This window comes from Mytilus galloprovincialis, chromosome 1 (genome assembly GCF_965363235.1).
Source record: "Mytilus galloprovincialis chromosome 1, xbMytGall1.hap1.1, whole genome shotgun sequence".
Classification (NCBI taxonomy): Eukaryota; Metazoa; Mollusca; class Bivalvia; order Mytilida; family Mytilidae; genus Mytilus; species Mytilus galloprovincialis.
The window spans coordinates 72,695,086-72,720,818 of record NC_134838.1 but is presented as its reverse complement, the minus strand read 5'-3'; the positions used below and the strand labels follow the sequence as shown (position 1 = coordinate 72,720,818).

Genomic DNA, 25,733 nt, shown 5'->3' with positions numbered 1-25,733 from the left:
GGGGATAACCGTACCCCACAAGGAGTCATGCATATCTTTCATAGTTTATCATCTATTGTTCCTATCAATAATGACACATCATTGACACTGTGTTATTCCAATCAAAGATGAAACGAATCAATGGGTTATATTAAGTTTTCTCTGTAGAGTAAATCTAAATAGCTTTTAATCCTGGGATTTCTATAAGCAGCTACCAATGATGAAAACGACAGAGTTACAACTGTACGATGCGAGATGATTAAAGCAAATGATATTGATTTTTACCGAGCAATGAAGCTTTGCAGCGACAAATAAGTCTGCAAAATACCTTTGAAAGGTGGGATAGAAGATAAGATATTGGAAATTGCTTGTTGGATCGATTTGTACTACGGCAAAAAAGAAACTACTACTTAATTAATTACTTTGGGTAAGTAGATTTGAAATTGGTATTTTTTTATAACTTATTCTGATACATAAGACTTCTATAAGCATGCATTTTGATCTATACGACGTATTCAGAATTTTATTTATATAATTATATTCTGCTGCAGGTATGACAAAAGAAACATGTCAAATGTTTGTATGTTTAAGATACATTTGTCGTTGGACTTACATGTGCTTTTAAAAATGAGTAAATGTGATTTGTTTTTTACATACTGCTTAATCTTTTGACGATATAGTGAACTATTCATTAATACTAAACTTAACGATTTCATATATGTTTTGATGTAAAACACCGGTTTTAGGCGCAGATCGAAAATTGGTACATTTGTAGTTGAGAAAGGCATTTATATTCTTTGGAGATCCAATCGGGAATAGAGGGGGTTCTGTAAAATTCAACTTCAAGTTTAACTGGAAAACTGCATCTTTTTATTTTAATTTTCAACAACATGTCATTGTATTTATCAGTAAATAAAAATTCTGTCAACAGTATATTTTAAAAGTATACAGACATATACGTATGTATACCGTACATGACCGTTAAAAGCTTTTTACAATTAATTTTTAGTATTTTTAGCTTTGAAATCCGTCTGGTTAAAACAACAAACAAGAGGAAATGAATTCATTGAATTCAAGCCAGGTTACATACAATTTATAAAATATTCATTGATAATCGATAAATCTATTAGAGAAAAATGTTCTTGACATAAACCATGTGAAGTGGAAAGTGTGTTATATCGGTCATTTACATTCAACGTAATTATGTATAAACTTAGTTCTATTATAATAATTTTTTTATAATATTATAATAAAACAGATTATCTCATTTTTTTTATTACCGGATTCGTTTATCAAAAAATAACAAAAATAAAACCCGAAGCTTTTTTTTTATATTTTCACCAAAGTTAATACTTAAAAAAATCGACCAAAAAACAGTTTTTACATTTACACCAAACGTGAAGCTTAAGTCCAGTATTTTGTACATTACAGCACGCACTGGTTGCATTTTGTATCATGACTTTATCATTTATAAGGAATCGTAACAATGATAACATATGGATACTGTTTCATGAATTGAAAATTAAAAACTAGTAGGACAGTATATTTAAATACAGTCAACATAATATTACTATCACATTACATGAATTTCCAATACTAACACAATGCTTACGTCTCCGACATGTTCATGTCTTTAATGACTGTAAACTAGGTTTCTCAGCTTCAATATGTAAAAATGTATTATTGTACCTTCCAATTATACAATACTGAACTTTTATAATTGATAAAATCATGAAATCTTCTGATTTTCAGGGGACGACCTACATTTGGCAAATTGCGCGATTTGACATTTTGACATGTATTTCGCTTACAAGAACAACTCGTATTATGGACAAGTATTAGTATATGTCTTTTTCAATTTCCCGGTCTCTATAGGCTACTTCCGGTTCTGAATAACACTTCCGGATTCATATGATAGCTTTATTCACACTTATTCCAAAAATATATAGTTTGCATATGCTTATGCCTGTATATTTTGATATGCTTCTTCCGGTTTATTTAATGTCATTTCCGGTCTTAAATGATAGGTTTATTTATGCCCCTTCATAAATTATTTCTAGGTACTTTTCCATGAAATAAGTGCAAACATGACTAATTCCAGTTCACTTTAAGTCACGTCCTGTTGACATTTTTCAAGGTGACTTGTTACCCAACAAAATGCAAAAGATCTGGCTTGATAATGAACCAATTTGAAGAAATATTCTACCCTATAATAAAACATTTCAGGGACAATAACTCCCATAAGATGTCATTGGATGGTTTAAGACATTATGTGTCATATCTTAATCACAACAAAGTAAACATGTTGCACTAGTTTATTCATATATATCTTAAAAAGTATCAGAAAAATGCAAAAACAAGAAAAAGTTAACGTTGATAACATGACATTGACCTTTGATCCTGACTTCTCAGTTAGTGTCCAAGGACTTCCAATAAAAAGTCTATTGGGTTATACTGCTAATGGTTTATGAGTTAAAAAAAGACATAACAACATATTTATTTGGTAAACTCTTATAGTAAGATTTCATTATATTGCTTCAATCCAAATCAGGTCACGGCAACAAATTCCTGAAGATGCAACGAACAAATAGGAAAAATAATTTCTCGTTATCTTTTTTGGTATACGGAGGAGATACACTCACATGAAAAGACAGTGTTAACTCTTACAATAAAAAAGTCTTCGGCTAAAACAATGAGTTCAGAAAGCATAATAACTGTTCGAATAATATGCAAAATTTCTAAGCAACATCTTGCGAAATATTTGTATACCACAAGAAAATAGATTGGTGGAAGAAGAAAAAAAAGATAAGTTTTAAAAGCGCAATCACTTTTCTATATAATATCCAAAATATCTGAGCGAGATCTTACGAAACAATTTTATACCACAAGAAAAAAGTTTGGCAGAAGTAAAAAAATAAATAATTAAAAGACCTAATTAATTCGCGCAAAAGTAGTCGTTTTCAACAGCTTTAATTGTGCGCAAAAGTAAACTCGCGGCCTTTATATCTCCGTAATGTGGATTCATATTTTGAAAACGAAGGTAAGATTTGCGCAAACATAACCTAGGTTTAAAGCGCATGTTTTGTAGACTTTTCCCTTTTCGTTGCTTTTCATTTTGTTTTCTCCTCCTAATTTTGTCTGTTTCCGCGGTATATGAGTTTTGATTCAAACTTTGGTACCTTCCTCCTCATTTTTTTTCAGATAATGGAAAACGACTAAAGAGCAACATGTCACAAAACAAACTTCTTCATGAGGAATGCAATGGAAGTGCCACACTTCAGAGCTCTGACAGAATAGAAAGATCAGATGTTGTTCCAATGTTAGCATCAGAAGCTGAAATTCCGGAAAATGATAACCAAAATGCCTTGACAATTACCCGTAAATATGTACCAGTAATTCGGGTACAGAAACCCAGACCATGTGATAATAAGAAACGTATAATGATGATAATACTTGGGTCAATGTTTGTGTTTATTGCTCTGGTATTTCTTATAACAGGAACTATACGATTCCATCAATGTCACCCTAGTAAGGTATGTATAAAATTGAGAATGGAAATGGGGAATGTGTCAAAGAGACAACAACCCGACCAAATAAAAAACAACAGCAGAGGGTCACCAACAGGTCTTCAATGTAGCGAGAAATTCCCGCAGCCGGAGGCGTCCTTCAGCTGGCCCCTAAACAAATATATACTAGTCCAGTGATAATGAACGCCATACTAATTTCCAAATTGTACACAAGAAACTAAAATTAAAATAATACAAGACTAACAAAGGCCAGAGACTCCTGACTTGGGACAGGCGCAAAAATGCGGCGGGGTTAAACATGTTTGTGAGATCTCAACCCTCCCCCTATACCTCTAACCAATGTAGAAAAGTAAACGCATAACAATACGCACATTAAAATTCAGTTCAAGAGAAGTCCGAGTCTGATGTCAGAATGACAATAATACATAAATAACAACAGACTACTAGCAGTTAACTGACATGCCAGCTCCAGACTTCAATTAAACTGACTGAAAGATTATGATTTCATCATATGAACATCAGGCACAATCCTTCCCGTTAGGGGTTTAGTATCATACCATCATAACATATATGAGAAGAACATAACCCGTGTCATGCCAACAACTGTTTTTAGAATAAATGTGTTTAGATCCGATGCAAAGACCTTATCAGTGACTCAATATTAACGCCAAAATATGCAATCTTTAATGACTTGACAACAGTATCATAATTATATCCCTTCTTAATAAGTCTATTCAAAGGTTTTGTAAGTTTCTGAGGTGAATACTGACACCTTTGTGCTTTATAAAGAATATTTCCATAAAAAATTGGATGTGAAATACCTGAACGTATTAGAAGTCTGCATGTTGAGCTATATTTACGAATGATGTCTTTATACCGATGATAAAATTTAGTAAATGTTTTGACTAGTTTGTGATATCGAAAACCCTGGTGTAATAATTTTTCAGTAATACATAAATTTCTCTCGTTAAAATCTAAAACATTGTTACATACACGAGCGAATCGTACAAGTTGAGATATATAAACACCGTAAGATGGTGACAAGAGAACGTCACCATCTAAAAACGGATAATTAACGATAGGAAATGAAAAATCATCCCTTTTATCATAAATTTTAGTAGTCAGCTTTCCATTAGTGATATAGATATCAAGATCGAGAAAAGGGCAGTGGTCATTGTTAGTATTAGCTTTATTTAAAGTAAGTTCAACAGGATAAATTTCATGAATATACATACTAATGTAAAAATTCAAGGGCATATATAGTATCAAAGCATGTCCAATTAACATAGTTTTTTTGTTTATTGCTACTAAAAAATGTATGCTTTTTTATAAGTCAACGTTTTGTTATTTATGTAAATTGTACCTTTTACAATGTCTCTATGTCGCTTTCAGTGTTGGATCCAGAAATGTTCACAAGTAGGGCCCACTGGCTGCCTAAGAGGAGGCCGCTCCAGTCATGCTTTGAAGTGATTCCCTATAAATTCAATCATTTTTTTTCATAAAAGGAGAGCCGGGCACCCTGTCCCCTTCTAAATATGTCTCTGGCTTTCCCAGTTGAAAATATATTGTAAAATTATTCAATCCTTTATTCATTTTATTTTGACTAGTGGAACAAGAGAAAATGGTACAAAACAAAACGCGCAATACAATAAGTTCAGGAAAACACATTTCAATATTATTTATCATATCTGAAGGCTTGGTCTGACCGTATAGGCTGTCGTCTGAAACTAACTGTTTATGACGCATCAACATATTTGTGAGGATTTCTTTTTAAATTGTCACTGATTTCACATTTCTATTTTTAATGTCACAAATAAGATCACTTTCAATATTTACTCCGATATAATTGAGAAAAAAAATGTGACGTATCAAGCATAAATACATCTTTACACCTATTTGGCAGCAATTTTCTCTGAGAAAATAAAATAATAATTATACATAAACACTTAAAAATGTCCTGATATGCGGACAGGAAGGAAGTGAAATGTTAATTAAACCGTTAGTGACCTATCATAAATGTTTGCTTAGCGAAGTATTTGTTGGTTGTGTCAATAAACTATGTTTTATGCTACGTATATGATTTTCGTGTCATATATTCTTCCGGTAACCACGGATTATTTCCCAATATGTAATATTCAATTAGGTGTTCTGTATACATAATCTTTAATTTTCATTTTCAATTTTGTGTTTGTTTTTTACTTTTGTTCTAATTTTGCTCCATTGTTTATATGTCTTATGGCCGTTCTACTGGTTGTCCTTCACCTTACAATTTGTAATGGCGCTGTAAGTATTTGTTATTTCCAAGCAGATACATTTTGTAACAGTAAAATTGTTTTTCATGACAGGATATCAACTTAATAAATCATTACGCATTAAGTCTACATGTAGCGAAACGGGGTATAACAATGAGCGCTCAGTTTTTAACCAAGAAACCAGCAGACGATCCCATTTCAATATTTGGACATTTAATGAGGTTAAGATGACATTTGTCTGCCATTAATGCCGTGCTTATTGCCATTCTTTAGTCACGTTACTACTGTTGTGTATTCAATTATTACAAAATTGAATAACATTTTATTGAGCCCCATATGTTCAAATAGATTGGTTAACCGGGAGAAATGTATAACAAATGGAGTATGTACAGTCGTCTAGTTAATAAAGAGGATCGATGCTTCAACAAGATAATAAAAGCAAGGAGGATATAGGAAATGTATTACGTGCAATTACAATTAAAAAGACATTAGTGCATATTATACAAGAGTGAAATATCCCGGGTAATAAGGAAATTTCATATGTTACCTTGACAGAAGGATATGGGCCAAGTTCCGGTAGTTTAAATCAGGACACGGCAGCATTATATAATAATTGTCAGTAACTTTTCAGCCTCGAATTCCCCGTCTGTGTCATATATATAAAACACAGACAGCGAATATGAGCAGGGGAATGTATGTATGCAGGATGAATGGATGAATAACTCAAATGCAATGGACTTAGTGATACCCCATACAATTTTCACAATAATAAACAAGAACTATCTTTAAAAAATATATCCGACGTATTTAAATTTGAGTATATGTTTAAAACTATCATTTCAATAACTTTCAGAAGCACAAAGATACCATTTAAATAACGTTTTCTGTGTTTGTGTTCAGTATTCTCGGTCCTCGTATCTTTCTGTTTACATTCACCAAAACCCTGCGGAAATCTCACATGAGTAGGTGCGTTCTAAAAGTCACCACGTTCGTATAACAAAGTTTACATTAAAAATTATATAATTGTCCCGAATAAACAGCTGTCACGGATGCAAAGAGCTATTGAAGAAACAATTATTTTAATAAAAATATAAATCTTTGTAAGATCTAGTTCACATATTTATAGTTTTTCATTTGCTTTCCTTCACCATATAATTAACGAGACGTTTTTTCAAACACAACCAAATCACCCACCATGACAGCATTTTGTCCAATCACAGAAAGGATTTTCGAGCATGCGTATTGTGTTGCCATAGTTAAGCGTCCTTAAGTTCAAAGGGCACAAACCGAAACTATACCGACTACGTCGGAAAAAAGAAGCTCGTTATATGTCATATCGATCTCGAACCAACTTTGTTCTAGGCTATATAAACACGCGCAGTCATTTTAACGTTGTACCTCACAAAAACAATCTTCTAGACACAGTATTCTAACTCCGAGTCCACTAGTCTACTTTCTTAATCATGAAGAACCATGAGTTTTGCTGAAAAAAAGTTAAAGCAGCTTTGCAGGTTTTCGTACATCAATTTGAGGATCGATCCAAGGACAAAAATTATTCAACACCAAGATCCAAAATCCATAATTATACAAAACTTAACACTAATCGAATGCCTTTGAAATTCTAGGTCGACTGAATCAAAATTTTCTTTTTGAAAAAAATAATGTCCATTTACTCTACTTTAGTTTTAGTGGCTTATTTGAGTTAAGGATACTGTCTCCTTTGTCCTGTTTTTCCCCCTCTCAAAACTGTAAATTCAGAAATTATTGCGTACATTTATCATATCGATTTTTAAAATAATAACAAACAAAGGAGATTAATAATAGCAATTTCAGAAAAATCTACATACACACATATGTATAAGATATCAGATAAAAATACCGAACACGGAGGTAAAGTCAAAATGAGTAGGTGCATAAAAACTGGCTAAAATCAAGCATTGGAACGAATGGAAAAAAAAACGAGACAGTTCTTTTTTCTGCCACACTCAACCAGTCACATTATTCGCATAAATAAAACATAATTTACATTACTTTCTGAATTTGCAATAATTATAGACAATTCGTTTATTACGGCAGAATAACTCATAAGAGATTCTGAAAATTTCAGAACAACAGATATTCTGAGCGTCGGAAAGATGATCATAGTTTATTCCAATTGGACTAATATTACATGATAATAAAACGACTTTTAGAGGATTTATTTTTACATTTTTTTACTTCCATTTGAGATTGTATAACCTTGATATTTTTCTTTCAAATTCATAGATTTGTCAAACCGTTAACGTGTTAAGTTATAGATTTGAAAGATAAATTAAATAATACTGGACACGGAACAAAAATAAACGTGTGACCATCAACAATTAGCAGGTACCCACAGAACAAGTGTATGTGTGAATTATCATGACCTTTACGGATCCATGCATGGATAACATTACGAAACAATTAAATGATATCTCGGCTATGGTATTAAAATGTACGACTTAAAATAATACTTTTTATACATTTAAAAAACTCTGATATTTTAAGATGATCGAACATTAAATCATGTTTGGGAATATCTTATTGGTCTTAAAAAGCACAATATTCTCCACTTCAAATGAAGAAATATTATACATTTATTTCCCGTGCCTGAGGGAGATATGTACGGAACCCGATAAGGACCAATCAAAAAAAAAAAAAAATTTTATGTCGTAATTTCGACATAACATATAACGACATCGCTATGTCGTAATTTCGACATAACATGTCGTAATAACGAAATCGCTATATATGTATAAAAGAATATGTAAATATGCTTGCCAGGTGACTACATGTAAATGACACAGAAAATAACAACTATATGTCATCATAATGCTCTCAATAATGAGAAAAGCCCCCGCATAGTCAGCTATAAAAGAGGGACGAAAGATATCAGAGGGAGAGTCACCAAAATGACAGCTGTTTAACAATTTAATTCAAACGAGAAAAATAACAGTTTTTTAATAATGTACAAACAAAGACCAAAATACGAATATCTAACTCAGCAACAAGTGACAACCACTGAATTACAGACTCCTTACCGCTATGTGACAACCTTATAGTTTAACTTTTCACTTTTTGAAGCGATAGGAATTTCAAAATGGTTGTCAGTAAAGACAAAGTTTGTAGCGTAAACAAATTCATCTTTTTTTAGAATAATAAACACAATATGCAATCAAGCTTTATTAAAGTTAATCACTTGCACCTCAGACTTCCACATACTGGAACTTTATTTATAATCAAGTCAAATGAGACTCAGTTGAACAAGGGAGCAATTCAAGCACCTTGGAGCCCTAATCATGTTTGGCATGTACAGATCTGTACAAATTTGTGTAAATTATGAAGTCCTGCATTTCCATTGCAGGTTCTGAATAAGGTGAATTTTAAGGTTTTCCCAATTAAGACTATGTTAAACTTTGGACTCATAGTGCTCAGACCCACGGATCTATGTACCTTCATTTGTTCACAATTGAATCTTAATGTACTACTGAGGCTTAATGCTAATTATAACTGCATTGATAATTGATAGTTCTTAATGAGATTCTTCAAGCGTCCTCCCCATTGTAGCCCTATTACAACTTTGTATCTCAAGTTCCTTTAACCACTGTTCCCCAGGACAACTATTCCTACAAAGGGGGAGGGTTGGGATCCCGCTTACATGTTTAACACTTCCATATTCTGGATGTATGTGTCTGTCCCAAGTCTTTAATTCAGTGGTTGTCGTTTGTTGATATTTTACAGTCTTTAATTCAGTGGTTGTCGTTTGTTGATATTTTACATAGCCCCCAAGGGTGACTGGGGTATAGAAATATGGTCACTTGGTCTTCTCCCGACCGGCAGTAAAACGCTTGCCGAAGTGGGGCGTCCGTTTGGCTGTGCGGGATGTATCAAGTTCGCAGTCACGTCCGGTCAGAAGGGGGACGTTAAATCCGATACCTCGTGTAAAGAGAGTGCCACGCTCTTTGCACGTTAAGAACCCTTGCAACAACTCTTTGAGGGGTCCGTAGGTGGCCTGTTGCAATGCAAAATTTCTGTCCCTATCCAATATACCCTCATTTTCAAGTGGCAGTTAAAATTTCCCCGACCATCATCCCAGATGGCCTCTACTATATCAACCTACCTATTGTATTTATTGTTAACTTGTTCTCGTCCTGAATATGCATGAAATATTTGCCACTGGATGTTAAGCAACCAACAATGTTTTCGTTTATTTTTGTTCATAAAGTAGGCCGCTAGTTTTTCTCGTATGGATTGTATTACATTTGTCATTTCGGAGCCTTTTATACCTGACTATGCGGTATGGGCTGTGATCATTATTGGAGGCCGTACGGTGACCTATAAATGTTAATTTCTTTGTCATTTGGTTTCTTGTGGATTGTTGCGTTTTTGATCAAACCAGCGTATCTCAAGGCATTGATAACCTCTGTAGGTCCCAAATAAGACAAAAAAAAAAAACCCATCAAAATTGAACAGACAACTGAAAAAATGGTTTCTAACCTCATGGATATTAACCCTGGGCATGCTGAATTGTTTTCAGAAATTGTCTACATTTCCAGTATTTGCCTAAATATGCAAATGGTAGGCAAATGAGCTGTACATGATGCTGATGCATACTGATTGCATTAAATCTAAGATAGCTTAAGGTTAATATACCTGAGGTTACAAACCCTTTTTTCAATTTTCTCTTTAATTTTGATGTTTTTTCGTCTCACGTGATACATACATAATGTGGCGGGGTTAAACATGTTAGCAGGATACCACCCACCCCACCCCACCCCCTCTTCAGCTTGTAGGAATAGTTGTCCTGGGGAACAGTTACTGTAGTTAAAGGAACTTGGGGGTACAAAGTTTTAATAGGCCTTCAATGGGGAGGACGCTTGAAGAATTTCATTAAGAACCAACAATAGCAATGCAGTTATGATTTGCATCAATCCTCAGTGTGTACAAATGAAGGTACAGAGATGCGTGGGTCTGAGCACTATGAGTCCAAAGTTTCACATAGTCTTTATTGAGAAAAGCTTAAAATTCATCTTATAAAGAATCTGAAATGGAAATGCAGGACTGCATAATTTACACAAATCTGTACATGACAAACATAATAAGGGGATCCAAGGAGCTTCAATTGCTCCCTTGTTCAGCTGTGTCTCATTTGGCTTGATTATAAATACAGTTCTAGTATGTGCAAGTCTGAAGTGCAAGTGAATAACTTTAATTCAGCTTGATTGCATATAGTGTTCATTATTCAAAAAAAAAAAGATGAATATGTTTACGCTACAAACTTTACCTTTACTGACGACCATTTTGAAATTCCTATCGCTTCAAAAAATGAAAAGTTAAACTATAAGGTTATCGTTATTATCACATAGCGGTCAGGAGTCTGTATTTCAGTGGTTGTCATTTATTGCTGAGTTACATATTCGTTTTTCGGTATTTGTTTGTACATTATTAAAACCGTTATTTTTACTTGTTTGAATTAAATTGTTAAACAGCTGTCATTTCGAGGACTTTTCCTCTGGTATCGTTCGTTCATCTTGTATAGCTGACTATGCGGGGGTTTTTCTCATTATTAAAGGCATTATGATGACCGATAGTTGTTTATTTCTGTGTCATTTAGTCTTTTGGCAATCATAATACATATTCTTTTATATATATAGCGATTTCGTTATTACGACATAGTGACTCGTTTGAATTAAATTGTTAAACAGCTGTCGTTTCGGGGACTCTCCCTTTGGTATCTTTCGTCCCTCTTTTATAGCTGACTATGCGGGGGCTTTGCTCATTATTGAGGGCACTATGATGACATATAGTTGTTATTTTCTGTGTCATTTAGTCTCTTGGCAATCATAATACATATTGTTATATATATATATATATATATATATATATATATATATATATATATATATATATATAGCGATGTCGTTATTACGACATGTTATGTCGAAATTACGACTTAAATTTTTGAATTGCCCTTATCGGCTTCCGTGGATTTGTTCACCAAGGAAAATTCATATTTCACGAGGGGCTATGCCGGAGGGAAATATGATTTTTCGAGGGTGATCAAATCTTCATATCTTCAGAAGCAAAGGGAAATGAATGTTCGATTCCATTGTCTATCGGAAAACAATCGGAATCGAATGACATGCGAACAGATCGACAGTCAACATGCTGATCTTTTCATGCTATACGTACATTCAATAGCTTTGTATTTAAATAAACACAGCTGAAAATTGTCGGAATCGAATAAAATAAGAACGGCCGTCTACATGGTTAGTATATCATACTAAGAGTATATATACATTCAATAGGTTGGTATACATATATTCATGGTACGATGATCTCAGATCACCCCTGTTAGAACAAAGGAGCTGGGATGTAATATTAGAATCATTGACTGATTAAGGTTCTGCAAGATTTTAACCTTTAAATATTTCTCACTAAAAATTTCTGTTTAAATTTCAGATGTCTGCTCAATGGGACAAACGGTTTCTTTCTGTCCACTTTGGTAAGTTTGATAAAATGCATCCTTACAAATGTAGCTTGTTTTGATTTTCAATTGCTTTTTAAGTCTTTTTTATAGCAGTGATGATAAATGCATATATTTTTAAAGTTATGGGTAATGGCACGAATTTTTATTATACCACACAAATTTTTGACATAAAGTAAAGACAATATTTCTCTTTATTGTATAGCAATATAATATTTCCCACAGAACGTAACCAAAAGTTAGCGTGCAATAAATTCTAATATTGCACTAGTGCAATAAATCTTCAAAATTCATGACGTCATCAACGTTTAAATCTTAGTTTAAACCAAGTTTTACTTTAAAATATTATATTCTATCTTTCCATATTTTTTTTTCTCTTTCGCAGATGATTTAGTAGGTTTAAATAACTATGCTCTAGAAAAGAATGTTAACCAAACGTCCATGTCGTATCTAAACTCGAATGGTCCGACGTACTTAGCAGTGGATGGGGACATTAAAACATGTTCAAGAACAGGTATGTATAGCTGACTATGCTGTATGGGCTTTGCTTATTGTTGAAAGCCGTACGATGAACTATAACTGTTAATGTCATTTGGTCTCTTGCGGAGAGTTATCTCATTGGCAAGCATACCACATCTGTATATTCATAGCACTGGTTTACACAAAACCCAAGTTAAAGCTAAAAGCTTTTCGATAAGCTAATTCAATATAAAATTGTCGTCACATCAATTTGAAACATAATACAATTTATTCTGTAAACCCACATATACAAAATTAATGTATGTGCGTTTGTGTTTAGGCGACAGCTGAAGTCCACCTCCGGGTGCGTGATTTTCACGCTGTGTTGAAGACCCATTGTTGGCTTTAAGCTGTTTTCTGACATTTGGTCGGTTTGTTGTCTCTTTAACACATTCCGAGTTTTTTTGCAAATTATTCGAGTACTAATTACCCTAAATATTACAACTACATTTGTGCGTTTGTTTTCACGTTTGAATTGATTTACACTACCCCATTTCCAATCAGTTTATTTTTGGGCTCTTTATAGCTTGCTGTTCGGTGTGAGCCAAGGCTCCGTGTTGAAGACCGTACTTTGACCTATAATGGTTTACTTTTTTCAAATTGAGACTTGGATGAGAGAGTTGTCTCATTGGCACTCGTACCACATCTCCTAATTTATATATAATTTTATATACATGTATATTTATCAAATTCAGGTCGTTGTTATGGACCTTTATAGCTTGATGTTCGGTGTGAGCAAAGGGTCCGTGTTGAAAACCGTACTTTGACCTATAATGGTTTATTTTTTACAAATTGGATGGAGAATTGCCTCATTGGCACTCATACCACATCTTCTTATATCTAAGCAAGCTCAAACAAGGAAGGTCTCAAGTAATTGTCCGATTTATTTCATACAGAACTAGACAACTGGTATACTCCAACAAAAAAGCTCTGAAAGGTGATCCTAATGGTACATTTATTACAGAAAACCTAACACATTTTAGGACAAACCTCGTCAAACAGTTAGCAACGCTAAAGTACAACAACAAAATCAATGCCTGCTGGACCACAGACGGTCGGATCTTTCAGAGATGCAAACAGTTTTTTTTTCCTGTCAGACATTGGGGCCTTCAGGGTACCAAGTTTTGCCAGACCCATCACATTTCTGCCAGACCTATATTTTCACTCAAAATTATCTATTTTTGTAATATTATGAAAAAAAACCAGCCCCCCCCTTTTTTTCCATTTTACCATCCCTTTAGTAGATGTAGAGTATAAAAAGTATTATCAGTTTCACCTCAAGAATTTTTTTATTTTTCATGAATAAATGTTAGCAGGTAATAAAAATGAAATTCTTACTGTTTATAAATAACAATGAAATGTAACTGTTTTCTGTTAAGGGGTTTCCCGAATTTTCCCGCCAAAAAGCACATGGCTTTCAACAATTGTAAACAAAGCATTCAATTTGTGATCATGGATTACAGCTTTAATTAATTGAATTTGGATATAGATATTCAACTTAAGGTACAGTCAGGCAATGTTTTTAATTTTTTTATGGATTAAAACTAATTTGAAAGAAAAGTTTAAAAAATAAAACAATTTTTGACATCAAAACAACAGACGATCTGAAATATAATATGAATATTCAGTGACCTATATATTTTTGGAACTCTGCTAGGGGTCAAAGTTACATCATTTTTCAAGCCAATGGTGTGTATTCTCTGTTACAACTAATCAACTGCGTTTGATATAAATATTTCAATAAATTGAGATGTCAAAACTTACCATTTCAAAACAGAAATTTATACTGCAAAAGGTTTATTTTTTTATTTTTTAAGGAGGGATATTTGGAAGTTGTGTCAGGTTATAATATTTATCATTAAAACAGTTTGAACTCCCGATTTCTATTATGTAATCGAAGCCTTGCATGTTGTTCTATCTAATCATGCAACGTGGTTGTAAAATCACAATTTTATAAACAAAATACTCTGCTGGGACCGACAGGGAAATCAGTTTTGGCTGACCCAAGCAGACTAAAATATTGCCGGCCATCAGGTCCTGCAGAGCAACTAGTTTTGCCGGACCTGCATAAATTCTGCCCCTTAGGTCCGACAGGTCCGACGATTAGTTGCATCTCTGAATGCTAACAGTCAAAAGCGCATTATTAACAACCTCGATGATATTAGTGATCTCGAGTCAGATATCCAACAACTTGAAGAACGCACGAACACAAATAACTCTGATGGAATGTAGAGTACAAGTTTTCACCATATTTCATATTGATATATATATAATAAAGACTTATCTTTAATTCTACTACAATTGAATAACTTTTTGAGAGTGTGTCATATGTACTGAACAGTTAATAACAAAATATTATATTTACAGATTGTTTCTTTCCCAAATGTGAAACTGTATGAAAACCCCGCATCTTACCAAAAGCAATCAAAGTCAGTGATCCTATTAAAAAATTCTATGTTCATCCATTAACACAATGTATTGAGAGTAAATTAAAGTCTCGGTTTTTTTTTTTGTTTTTTGTTTTTTTTTGTTTTTTGTTTTGTTTTGTTTTTTAAAGGTTCATTCATTCTTATTCTTAAACTTGAAAAACACTGAAGTAAAGATTCATTTGAAAGAAAAATCAATTTAAAAAACAAAAAACAGTAGCTAGTACTGTTAGTTAAATAATACACATTCCAACTTAATATGTGTGTATATTCTCGATATATAGTTGTCGGAATCCGTAAAACTTGTTCCAATCTGGTTTTTTTTATTTTTATTTTGATTTATTTTTCTTTGGTTAGAAAGGAACAAAAACTAAATCCAAAAGTGTCCCTAAAATCATAGCCTTTTTTGTTACCTTATATTACACTTATTTTGACCTTCACCACTGTATTTAATATTTTCAATTGCATGGTATGTTGTTTGTATGTATATATTATGTTTATTAGGTGCATCTAAAAATTGAACAATTTTGTTAATTTTATTGCAGGCACTAACTTGACAGAGACCTAATGAGAATCTTTTTTAAAAATAAATAATTATAGCCCATTTCATTAAAAGTCTTTAAAAAAATGACATCGATTGAACATTTCCGTTTGCCGTAAATTTTATGTTTATCTATGAGTACATACTCTAACCAGTCTACTGACCATAGGTGTCAACAATAGATAATTGTGGTTAAGCTCGAGTAATTTACCATTTCGAAACCGTTATACATTGCCTAGAGATTCACGAATAAATTGTAGTTCACCCACAAACAAAATCTAACCGAACTACATACAGATGACCGCTTTAAACTAACATAATACCCTATTAAAAAATATTAATACCCTATTAAAAAATATCAACTATTTGATAAGAATAAGAAAAAAGTTAAACATGTCGAGAAATGGGGAAATCCAATATTTCACTTACTAAGTTTTTCAAGCATCACAATTCATTGTTCAATAGTTAGATAAGCCATTTGAAACAACTATAAATTGAACGGGATTTTTGCTTGTCTGCAAATTGTAAATTGTATGTTGACGTACTAACCTATTGCGTATCATATCATAATTTGTTATCTAATGTTTATAGCCTGTCTTTAACTCTATTAAGCTAACAGCATTTCTGGAAGTTTGTGATAATAGTCATAACACAAAAACATTTGTTTTGTTTAGCCAGAATATATAAAAAAAAAAACAAACTTAAAGCTACAAACCTACTTACAGCCATGTCTATTGATCGCTGGCTAATAGTTGTCTCATCGGCAATCATACTTTAGTTTCTGGGGTAACTATCAAATACAGTCCCATGTACTTTTTTCTTTCTTTATTTATTTACCAATTGTTTTTTTTTTTTTTTTTATTTCTTTTTTTTTATTTCTAAATACAATACATATAACTTCTTCAGTATTACAATATCCCATTTTCATTCTCCTTTTTTTTTATGACTTCCATATTTGCGAGGCTTATTTATTGGCCTTTAACATTTTTCAACTTTTCTTGCTCTTACTTTTTTGTATTTTTCTGTGATGATGAAGGTGGTGATGATAATGATGATATGTGTGTCAGTTTTGTAATGTTCTCCTACAGCAGTCCTCTCCTAATTCCTGTAACAGTTTATTCATGTAATGGATAACTGCGTCCAGGAATACAGGGCTGCTATAGGTATATTTAATAACAGAAAAAAGCGATGTGGACCTTCATCCAATTTACACATAGCTTCCTATCTAGACATATTTATAATCAACTTACGTTGCAGTCTCCTCATCTTCAATCTCTCTGTTTTACAAACAATTAATCCAAGATCAAACATTATTTTTCTGTTGTGCGTGCTTCATTTTCTCCTTATTATTGGAAATGTTGAAACAAATCCTGGTCCAAGTTTTCGTAATGAATCGAACGCACCGTCGATGAATGAAACACAACCACAAGAAAATTTTATATCCATTTGTAGTCTCAACATAAGATCCGTGAGAAATAAACTAAAATTTCTAAATAATTTTTGTGATGAATTTGATATTATTACGCTATCGGAAACACACTTAGATCCCAACATTGCTGACGCCGATATAAAACTTGATTCCTTCTCTTCAAATATAGTCCGAAAAGATAGAAATAGCTTTGGTGGTGGTTTACTCATTTATGTCAAAGATGGTATCGGACTTAGTCGAATAAATGCACTCGAAACGAAAGAAGACGAATCCCTTTTTGTCAATATCCATGCTAAAGGTCAAAGCTTCCTATTGTGTCACACTTACCGATCGCCTAATTCAGATAATAACTACTGGACACGATTAAATCATGCAATTGGGATGGGTTTGCAGGTCAATGAGAGGATGGTAATAACGGGCGATTTGAACTCTGACTTACTTACTACGCATAATAACAAACTGATTGACACATTAAATTTGTTCAATTTAACCAATGTTATTGAATTACCTACTAGAGTAACGGACCATAGTAGTACTCTGTTAGATCCGATTATTATTAGTGACTCTATGTCATGTTCCTTTTCAAATGTTCTAAAAACTCCATCTGCAATTAGTGATCATGATGCACCTGTTGCATTTCTCGAATGTCCAATGTCCGATTTTAAATCTTTTAAAAGAGAAGTATGGCTATACGATCGGGCTGATAAAGCCAAATTTGCTGAGAAATTAGACGAAATAGACTGGAATACTATGCTTCCCGAAAGTAAAACCACTAATGAGATGTGTGAATGTTTTACAATAGAATTTTTGAAAATAGCTAAAAAATGCATTCCTACTAAAATAGTAACAGTACGACATAATGACAAACACTGGTTCAATAATGACATAAGACGTGAAATTCGAATCCGAGACAGATTAAGAAAAAAAGCGATTAAATATAATTGTGAAAATAATATTATGAAGTACAAAAAACAACGAAATAAGGTAAATAATATGAAAAAAATCGCCAAAGAAAATTTTGAAACAAATTTGGACTGTCTAATATCAAAACAACCCTCAAACTCAAAAACGTATTGGAAATTAATGAAAACGTTAATTAAATCCAAAAAAGGTTCAGAAACCATGCCCCCTCTCCAAAATATTATAAATGATAATGAACTGAATGATACTGTATATGAAGATGAGGAGAAATGTAATTTGTTGAACAAATATTTTAGTATGATTTCAAAATTAGATGAGGATCATGTTGATTTGCCCGAATTTGATACAAAAACTAATAGTAAGTTTTCAGATATTCAAGTAAATATAAAAGAAATAATAGATATTATTCAGATATTAGATCGAAACAAAGCATCTGGTCCTGATGTGATCAGTCATAAGATGCTAAAGCTGTGTCCAGAAAAGGTAGCAGTTCCACTCCATATTATATTTAATAAATCCTTAAGAGAGGGAATATACCCATCTAGCTGGAAGATAGCAAATCTGATACCCATTTTCAAAAAGGGAGATTCATCCTTGCCATCAAATTATAGACCGATATCCTTAATTAGTTGTGTAGGAAAAGTTATGGAAAGAGTAGTGTTTAAGCACTTATACAATCATTTAAAAGCTAATAAATTAATTTATGAGTATCAATCAGGATTCCTCCCTAAAAATTCAACTGTTCATCAACTCTTAGAAATATATAATTGCATATTAAACTCTTTGGAAAAAAAAGATATAAATTGTTTTGTATTCTGTGACTTCTCTAAAGCTTTTGACAAAGTTTGGCATAGGGGTCTTATATATAAAATGAAAGCTTATGGTGTTGACGGAAACGTATTGAATTGGTTTCAGGATTATCTACACGACAGAAAACAGAGAGTAGTATTAAATAACTCGTCTTCTTCCTTCTGTAATGTCTCAGCTGGTGTCCCCCAGGGATCAGTTCTGGGCCCTCTTCTCTTTGTCTTATATATTAATGATATTGCTGATAAGCTTACTTCACTGTGTCGGCTATTTGCTGACGACACATCATTCAACTATTCTGGTAACGATGGAGAACAGATTAGATCTGTTATTGATCGCGACTTGAAAGAGCTGGATGTTTGGTCTTCTAAATGGCTTATGTCATTCAACCCAGATAAAACCGAAATTATGATTTTTTCAAATATTGAGACTCCAGACCTCAGCTTTTCCTTAAATGGTAAAAATATACCTTTAAGTACATCTCATAAGCACCTGGGAGTTAATCTCAGTAGTGACGCAAAATGGAACAATCATATTGAAAGTATAATTACAAGTGTAAAGAAACACTTAAATGTTTTACGTAAACTTAAATATCGATTATCTCGAAATAATTTAGAAAAACTATACTTAGTTTTTATTAGACCCATTTTCGAATATGCCACGGAAGTGTGGGATAATTGTGGAATAGGCTACTCAAATAAATTAGAAAATTTACAATTGGAGGCCGCAAGAATAGTAACAGGTCTACCAATATTTACAAAAACTGAAACTTTATATTCTGAGGTTGGCTGGGAATCTCTTTTTGAAAGAAGAAGGAGAAGAAAATTACAGATGTTTTATAACATGAACCAAAAGCATGCACCAGAATATCTATGTAATCTTGTACCTCCTTGTGTACAAAGTACAACCAACTACCCGTTGCGAAATGGTCAAGATATTATTGTTCCATTTTGTAGACTTTCCCTTACTACTGAATCGTTTATTCCCTCTACTATACGTGAATGGAATAAACTTGATCCAAAAATTCGCAGTGTCGACTCTATTTCTAAATTTAAGAAAGAATTAAAAAACGATAGTCTAGTATGTAAAATTGAAACGTTTTATTTGTACGGCCCAAGGAAATTAAATATTATCTTAACGCAATTGCGATGTTCCGCTTCATCCTTAAACAATGACCTATTTAGAGCTAACATTATAAATGATCCCTCTTGTCATTGTGGGTCCGATATTGAGGATGTCTACCATTACTTTTTCGTTTGCCCAAAATACACATTATGTAGGAAAAACTTATTCGATAACCTTAACTGGCTATCTGAAAACTTTGTTTTAGATACAAAACTATTAATTTGCGGACACTTGGAACTTTCGAACGAACAAAATATTCAAATTTTCAAACATGTTCAGAATTACATAAAAAGGTCAAACAGATTTCTTATGCCTTGATAGAGCGTTATTATTGCTGACACAGGACGTCATCGTTGCCATCAATCCACAAGTCATCGTCACAGAAGTATACGATTTTTCAAACTTTCTTTTTCCTTTTTTACTCTGTCTCCTCTTTGTTCACCTATGAAAGCTAGTATTATATTGTATAAACTGTTTGTTTTATATGCATGTCCATTATATTATACTATTATTGTAACTTTATATTGTATTATGGAGAAGACTTCATAAGTATGATTTACTTGTGTCTAATCCATTTTGCTTTAATTCAGCAAATAAAATATGTTTAAACTAGAAATCTTATATCTATAGATGCTACGAAAGCTTTTATATCGTTCGCTTTGATTAATCTTAGATAAATATCAACACATGTCTCACTTAAACCCCATTTCACAGTTTTTTAAAGGAATGTCTGACTTTTAGCTGGAAAGAAAGAGAAATTATCATATTATTACAAAATCCATAATAGATCTTCAGTTGTATCCCCTCTAAGTCCTAGATTAAAACTTGCTAATAGAATTGTCTCTGATTTTCCCACACGTTCTGACAAATTTAAAAATCTTACATTTAGAAAATCTTTATCTTTATACAGAGTCTCCGAAACATTATATTTGTAAAGTTTGCAGTTTACACGTATATTTCAGAAGAGTGGTTTGAAGCTTGATCAATTAAGTTTGCAGATTTACACTAATATTTCAGAGGAGGGGTGTGAAGATTGATCAATCAATTTTGTAGATTTACACTAATATTTCAGAGGAGGAGTTTGAAGATTGATCAATTAAGTTTGATAATTTACACTAATATTTCAGAGGAGGAGTTTGAAGATTGATCAATTAAGTTTGATAATTTACACTAATATTTCAGAGGAGGGGTTTGAGGATTGATCAGTCATATAGATGGTTGTCCATTTCAAGCCATGTCTCCTGATTGAAATCATGAAACACTGGTCTTTAGCTATATTATACATATATCTTATGAATGCAAATTAATCCAAATTATGGTTATGAGCATGCAAACACAAGAGAAATGCCACCACCTCACGACAGGCTACTTTAACCTCCTGAATGCTATTGCATCGCCGTGTTATTTTTTGTTCATTTTCTTTACACAATTTCAAAACCGTACCATCTTTTCTATCGATTTAAGCTAAATAAAAGTACAATGTACATTACAATAACGCGTTCACCGTTGATAACTTTGAAGGTGTTTTTTTTAGGAATCATTCCTTATTTAAGTTGCTGCTAATGCAGTTGGTTGTTCATAACCTTATTCCAAGAGGCCTTGCACATTATGATTCAAATCGTTAAATACTTTACTTATAAATAATGGAAACTTTGTGGTGTCCTCATTACCATATTATTTACTTTTGATTCGACATTATTTATTTAATTATAAGTATCAACGAAGTGGAATAAGAACACAGGTTCTCAGCACGTTGACGAACTCTGGCATCAACTTTTTAAAGGGTAAGCATGTGTCCTTAAAAGGGTACGCATGCGTCCTAAAAATGGTACACATGTGTCCTGTTTATAGGCAAACACATGTCTGTCCTTGTTAAACTTAATTTATCCTCTGAGTCATTTTAAAATGCCCCTCAACATACGCTCGCTTTATCCCGTTTAATAAATCAATCAATTTGTGTAATATTGGCTGCATGACGTTAATCAAGAAATATTTTATCCTCGACAAGCAGGAATGTAGTAACAAAACAATTGTAATTTGTAGATGCAGAATTGTCACCAAGGTTACAAATAGATCTCAAATATCAACGACCAGTAGGATTTGTGTTAGTGCATGGTAATTTACAAAATGGTATGTATACGATTAACATGTTACTTTCACTGCAATGTATTTGAAGTATTCTGCAGAACCCTTGCAGTTTGAAAAAAGTTTTCAAAACTATTCCTTAGATGTCGGACACATTAACTTGATTCTTTGCAAACACATTTTGCGTTGCTTCGCACTACGGTATGAAACTTGAAATTGAATACAGCAGATATTAATTAAAGAACAGTATGTGTAATCAAGACCCAATCAACAATTAGTGCTTAATGTTGATGTAATTTATAAGACTACTATGCACTCCGTACCTGCAAGATTTAAAAAAAAAAGTTTAGACTTGCATATTTTTGTTTTAGATCATTGTCTAGATCATTTGAATTGTTATTTTTAGCCTTACATGACATTACCATATATGTTGTTGGAGAGGACGGATTACATAGTTATATATCAAAAACCAATATGTGTGAACAATATAAAGGACTTGTAAAGAACCAAGCTATTATCACCGATTGTGGACGGCCACTTAATGGACGGTATGTATTTACCATGCTATTGTACTATATATGATGCTGTTTTGATTTAAAAAAATGCAGTAATGTTTAGAAAGTACCACATGTTGCTTTAAAATTTGATAATGACCGTTCACAAATACAGGTAAACGTAGCTTATACTAATACTTTAATATATAATTAGGGGCAACCACCTTATTTTTTTTATTTTCAAGTCGATGACGAATAAGCACAATGCTAATAAAATTAACGGAGAATGTATTCTCCCTACTGAAAGTTAAGCACAATCCTCATCTGATATTTATTTTCCCAACAGAGCTATAGAGAATGTTTATATCAACAACTAACCTAAAACATTAACAATAATATTCTCCATAATTTTTGAAGAATTACAGAATTTTTATTTGATTTATTCTTTGCATTCACATGTATTACAATGGGAAAAAAAATTTGATGAATATTTTGTCTTTCAGATACATTATTATAGAAATGAAAAATTCTGTCAATTCACTGGATAGTTTGATGGTTTGCGAGGTGATGGTTATCCAACGTTGAAACACAAGTATGGGAATTCAGCAGCAATATATAAACTAACCTGTGTCATTGTATGATACAACCAAAACATTTAATTTACACCAAATTCATGTACTAGTATGCATGTACAAATTGAATTTAAATTGTTCCGAACTCTCAACAATTCAGAGAGATCATACAGGTTTATAAAATTATATGAACTAGTATACAATCAAATTATTTAGTACATGTATTTGCAAATCAATCAAAATGGTGCGGCCAATTTCTATTTTATTGTTTCACTCAATGCTAGTAAGATAGAATCTGAAACTTGTTGAAACATATTTGAATTTTCATTATAAATTAGTCTCAGTAATATTTTCAAAATATATGTTATATATTTTCAAAATATATCTATTTTACGTTTATTAATAAAATTCAAATGTTATTAGAGCTACTCCTTGTTGTTTAAGAAGACATCTTATAAGATTTTTCATAAGACTTTATGAATATAGATAATTTTTATCACTTATGCATCGTATACAGAATTATAATTGCTCTCGCCAGCTCGCCAGAATGATACTGTTCTATTCTTTTTACCAAAATGAATGCAACAACTCTTTTGACTTGTAAACGGGAGTTTCGTTTAACGACTAAGGGCTCATTCCATCGTTATATTTTTGAAAAAAATGAAACTGTTGTACAATACAATAGCTTATAAATACAATTTTACATACAATTTTACCGAAAAGAAAAGAAAAGGGACCTTTTTTTAAACAAAATCTAGAACCACAATTGAGTTCCACTTTGATTTAACACATTTGAATAAATGTATCATTTCTGCACTGTATGTTTAATTTATTGTAATTTATCGATGTAACGTTTTGTTTTTACTGTACACAATTGTATTTTTTATAAACGATTTTTTTTGCTGATTTTGAGTTCATTTTTACTAGTTAGTGTGTGTTTAGTACTGGAACATTGTATACATACATATACAGGAGCGATGAACTTTTCTGGTTTGCGGTATAATTGCATAAATCTTCTTTTCCGAGACTCTGCGATATTTGATCACTAGTTTCATTATCAAATTTTTCCGAGACTCTGCGATATTTGATCACTAGTTTCATTATCAAATTTTTCCGAGACTCTGCGATATTTGATCACTAGTTTCATTATCAATTTTTTCCGAGACTCTGCGATATTTGATCACTAGTTTCATTATCATTTTTTTCCGAGACTCTGCGATATTTGATCACTAGTTTCATTATCAATTTTTTCCGAGACTCTGCGAAATTTGATCACTAGTTTTATTATCAATTGTGAAGGAATAGTTTGATTTCCTTTTCATAGGTAAGTTTGAGCTGAGGATCAAAGTATTCAGTATCGTTAAAAATAACTACTGTACAATCACTCGGACAATTAGTCTGAGATTACTCTGAAGTCCATCGGCTGTTTTGCCAGACAAGCTGGGGCCGTGGCAAAGCAGCCGTCTACGGCCCCAGCTAGTCTGGCAAAACAGCCGTTGGAACTTGGACGTCAGAGTAATCTCGGACTATCGGCCAATGTGCACAAATTTTGCTAATGACACTCTCAAACCTTGATAATCTCGATTTCAAATTAACTTTCAAATTTCTTTATTACTTTATTCTTTGGTGTCCTAATTGAAAGCCAATGAATAAAAAGTGCGAAAAACAAATGATTCTGAATTGCATGTAAGTAAAACCTTCATCAGGTACGCTAGACACCAAAAGTATTATTGTTGAATCAGAATGTAAAACACGGGGAATCCTTTAACGTGCAATCGAAACCATCAAAAGTAAAATGTGCCTGAAGAATCTTCAAACTAAGCTGCATTACAATTACATAATTTTAGGAACCAACAAGAATGTGTCCATAGTACACGAATGCCCCACTCGCACTATCATTTTCTATGTTCAGTGGACCGTGAAATTGGGGTCAAAACTTTAATTTGGAATTAAAATTAGAAAGATCATATCATGGGGAACATGTGTACTAAGTTTCAAGTTGATGTAACTTTAACTTCATCAAAAACTACCTTGACCAAAAACTTTAACCTGAACTTCGCACTATCATTTTCTATGTTCAGTGGACCATGAAATTTGGGTCAAAACTATAATTTGGCATTAAAATTAGAAAGATCATATCATGGGGAACAAGTGTACTAAGTTTCAAGTTGATTGGACTTCAACTTCTTCAAAAACTACCTTGACCAAAAACTTTAACCTGAAGCGGACGGACGAACGGAGGTACAGACCAGAAAACATAATGCCCCTCTACTATCGTAGGTGGGGCATAAAAAGGAGTAGGTTGAGTAAGACCCCTTTTTGGCCCCAAAATATAGCAGTTTTAGAAAATTGTGAAAATGTAATCTTTCAGCTGTATTTTGGAAAGTAAAATGCTTCTGCTACATAAATATGAGCTATTTTTGACAATACAATGCACAAATATCGCGTTCTAGCATCATTACCTCATGCTAAATTACTGAAATCTTCAAAATTTTAGCATTTTGATTAATTTTTAGACGGTTTCCGTCTAAAATGAAAGTGGCCGCATTCG

General features: G+C 32.6%; 1 protein-coding gene across 1 annotated transcript; it reads left to right on the top strand.

Annotated features, from left to right (window-relative positions):
* The first annotated feature begins 15 nt into the window (after nucleotides 1–15).
* Nucleotides 16–24,088, top strand: LOC143083173 (uncharacterized). The gene is made up of 7 exons (XM_076259411.1): nucleotides 16–406; nucleotides 3,181–3,512; nucleotides 12,239–12,281; nucleotides 12,649–12,777; nucleotides 22,075–22,161; nucleotides 22,523–22,664; nucleotides 23,114–24,088. Exons 2-7 carry the CDS (start codon nucleotides 3,207–3,209, stop codon nucleotides 23,193–23,195), a joined length of 789 nt encoding a protein of 262 aa, XP_076115526.1. The 5' UTR covers nucleotides 16–406; nucleotides 3,181–3,206; the 3' UTR covers nucleotides 23,196–24,088.
* Nucleotides 24,089–25,733: the final 1,645 nt, after the last annotated feature.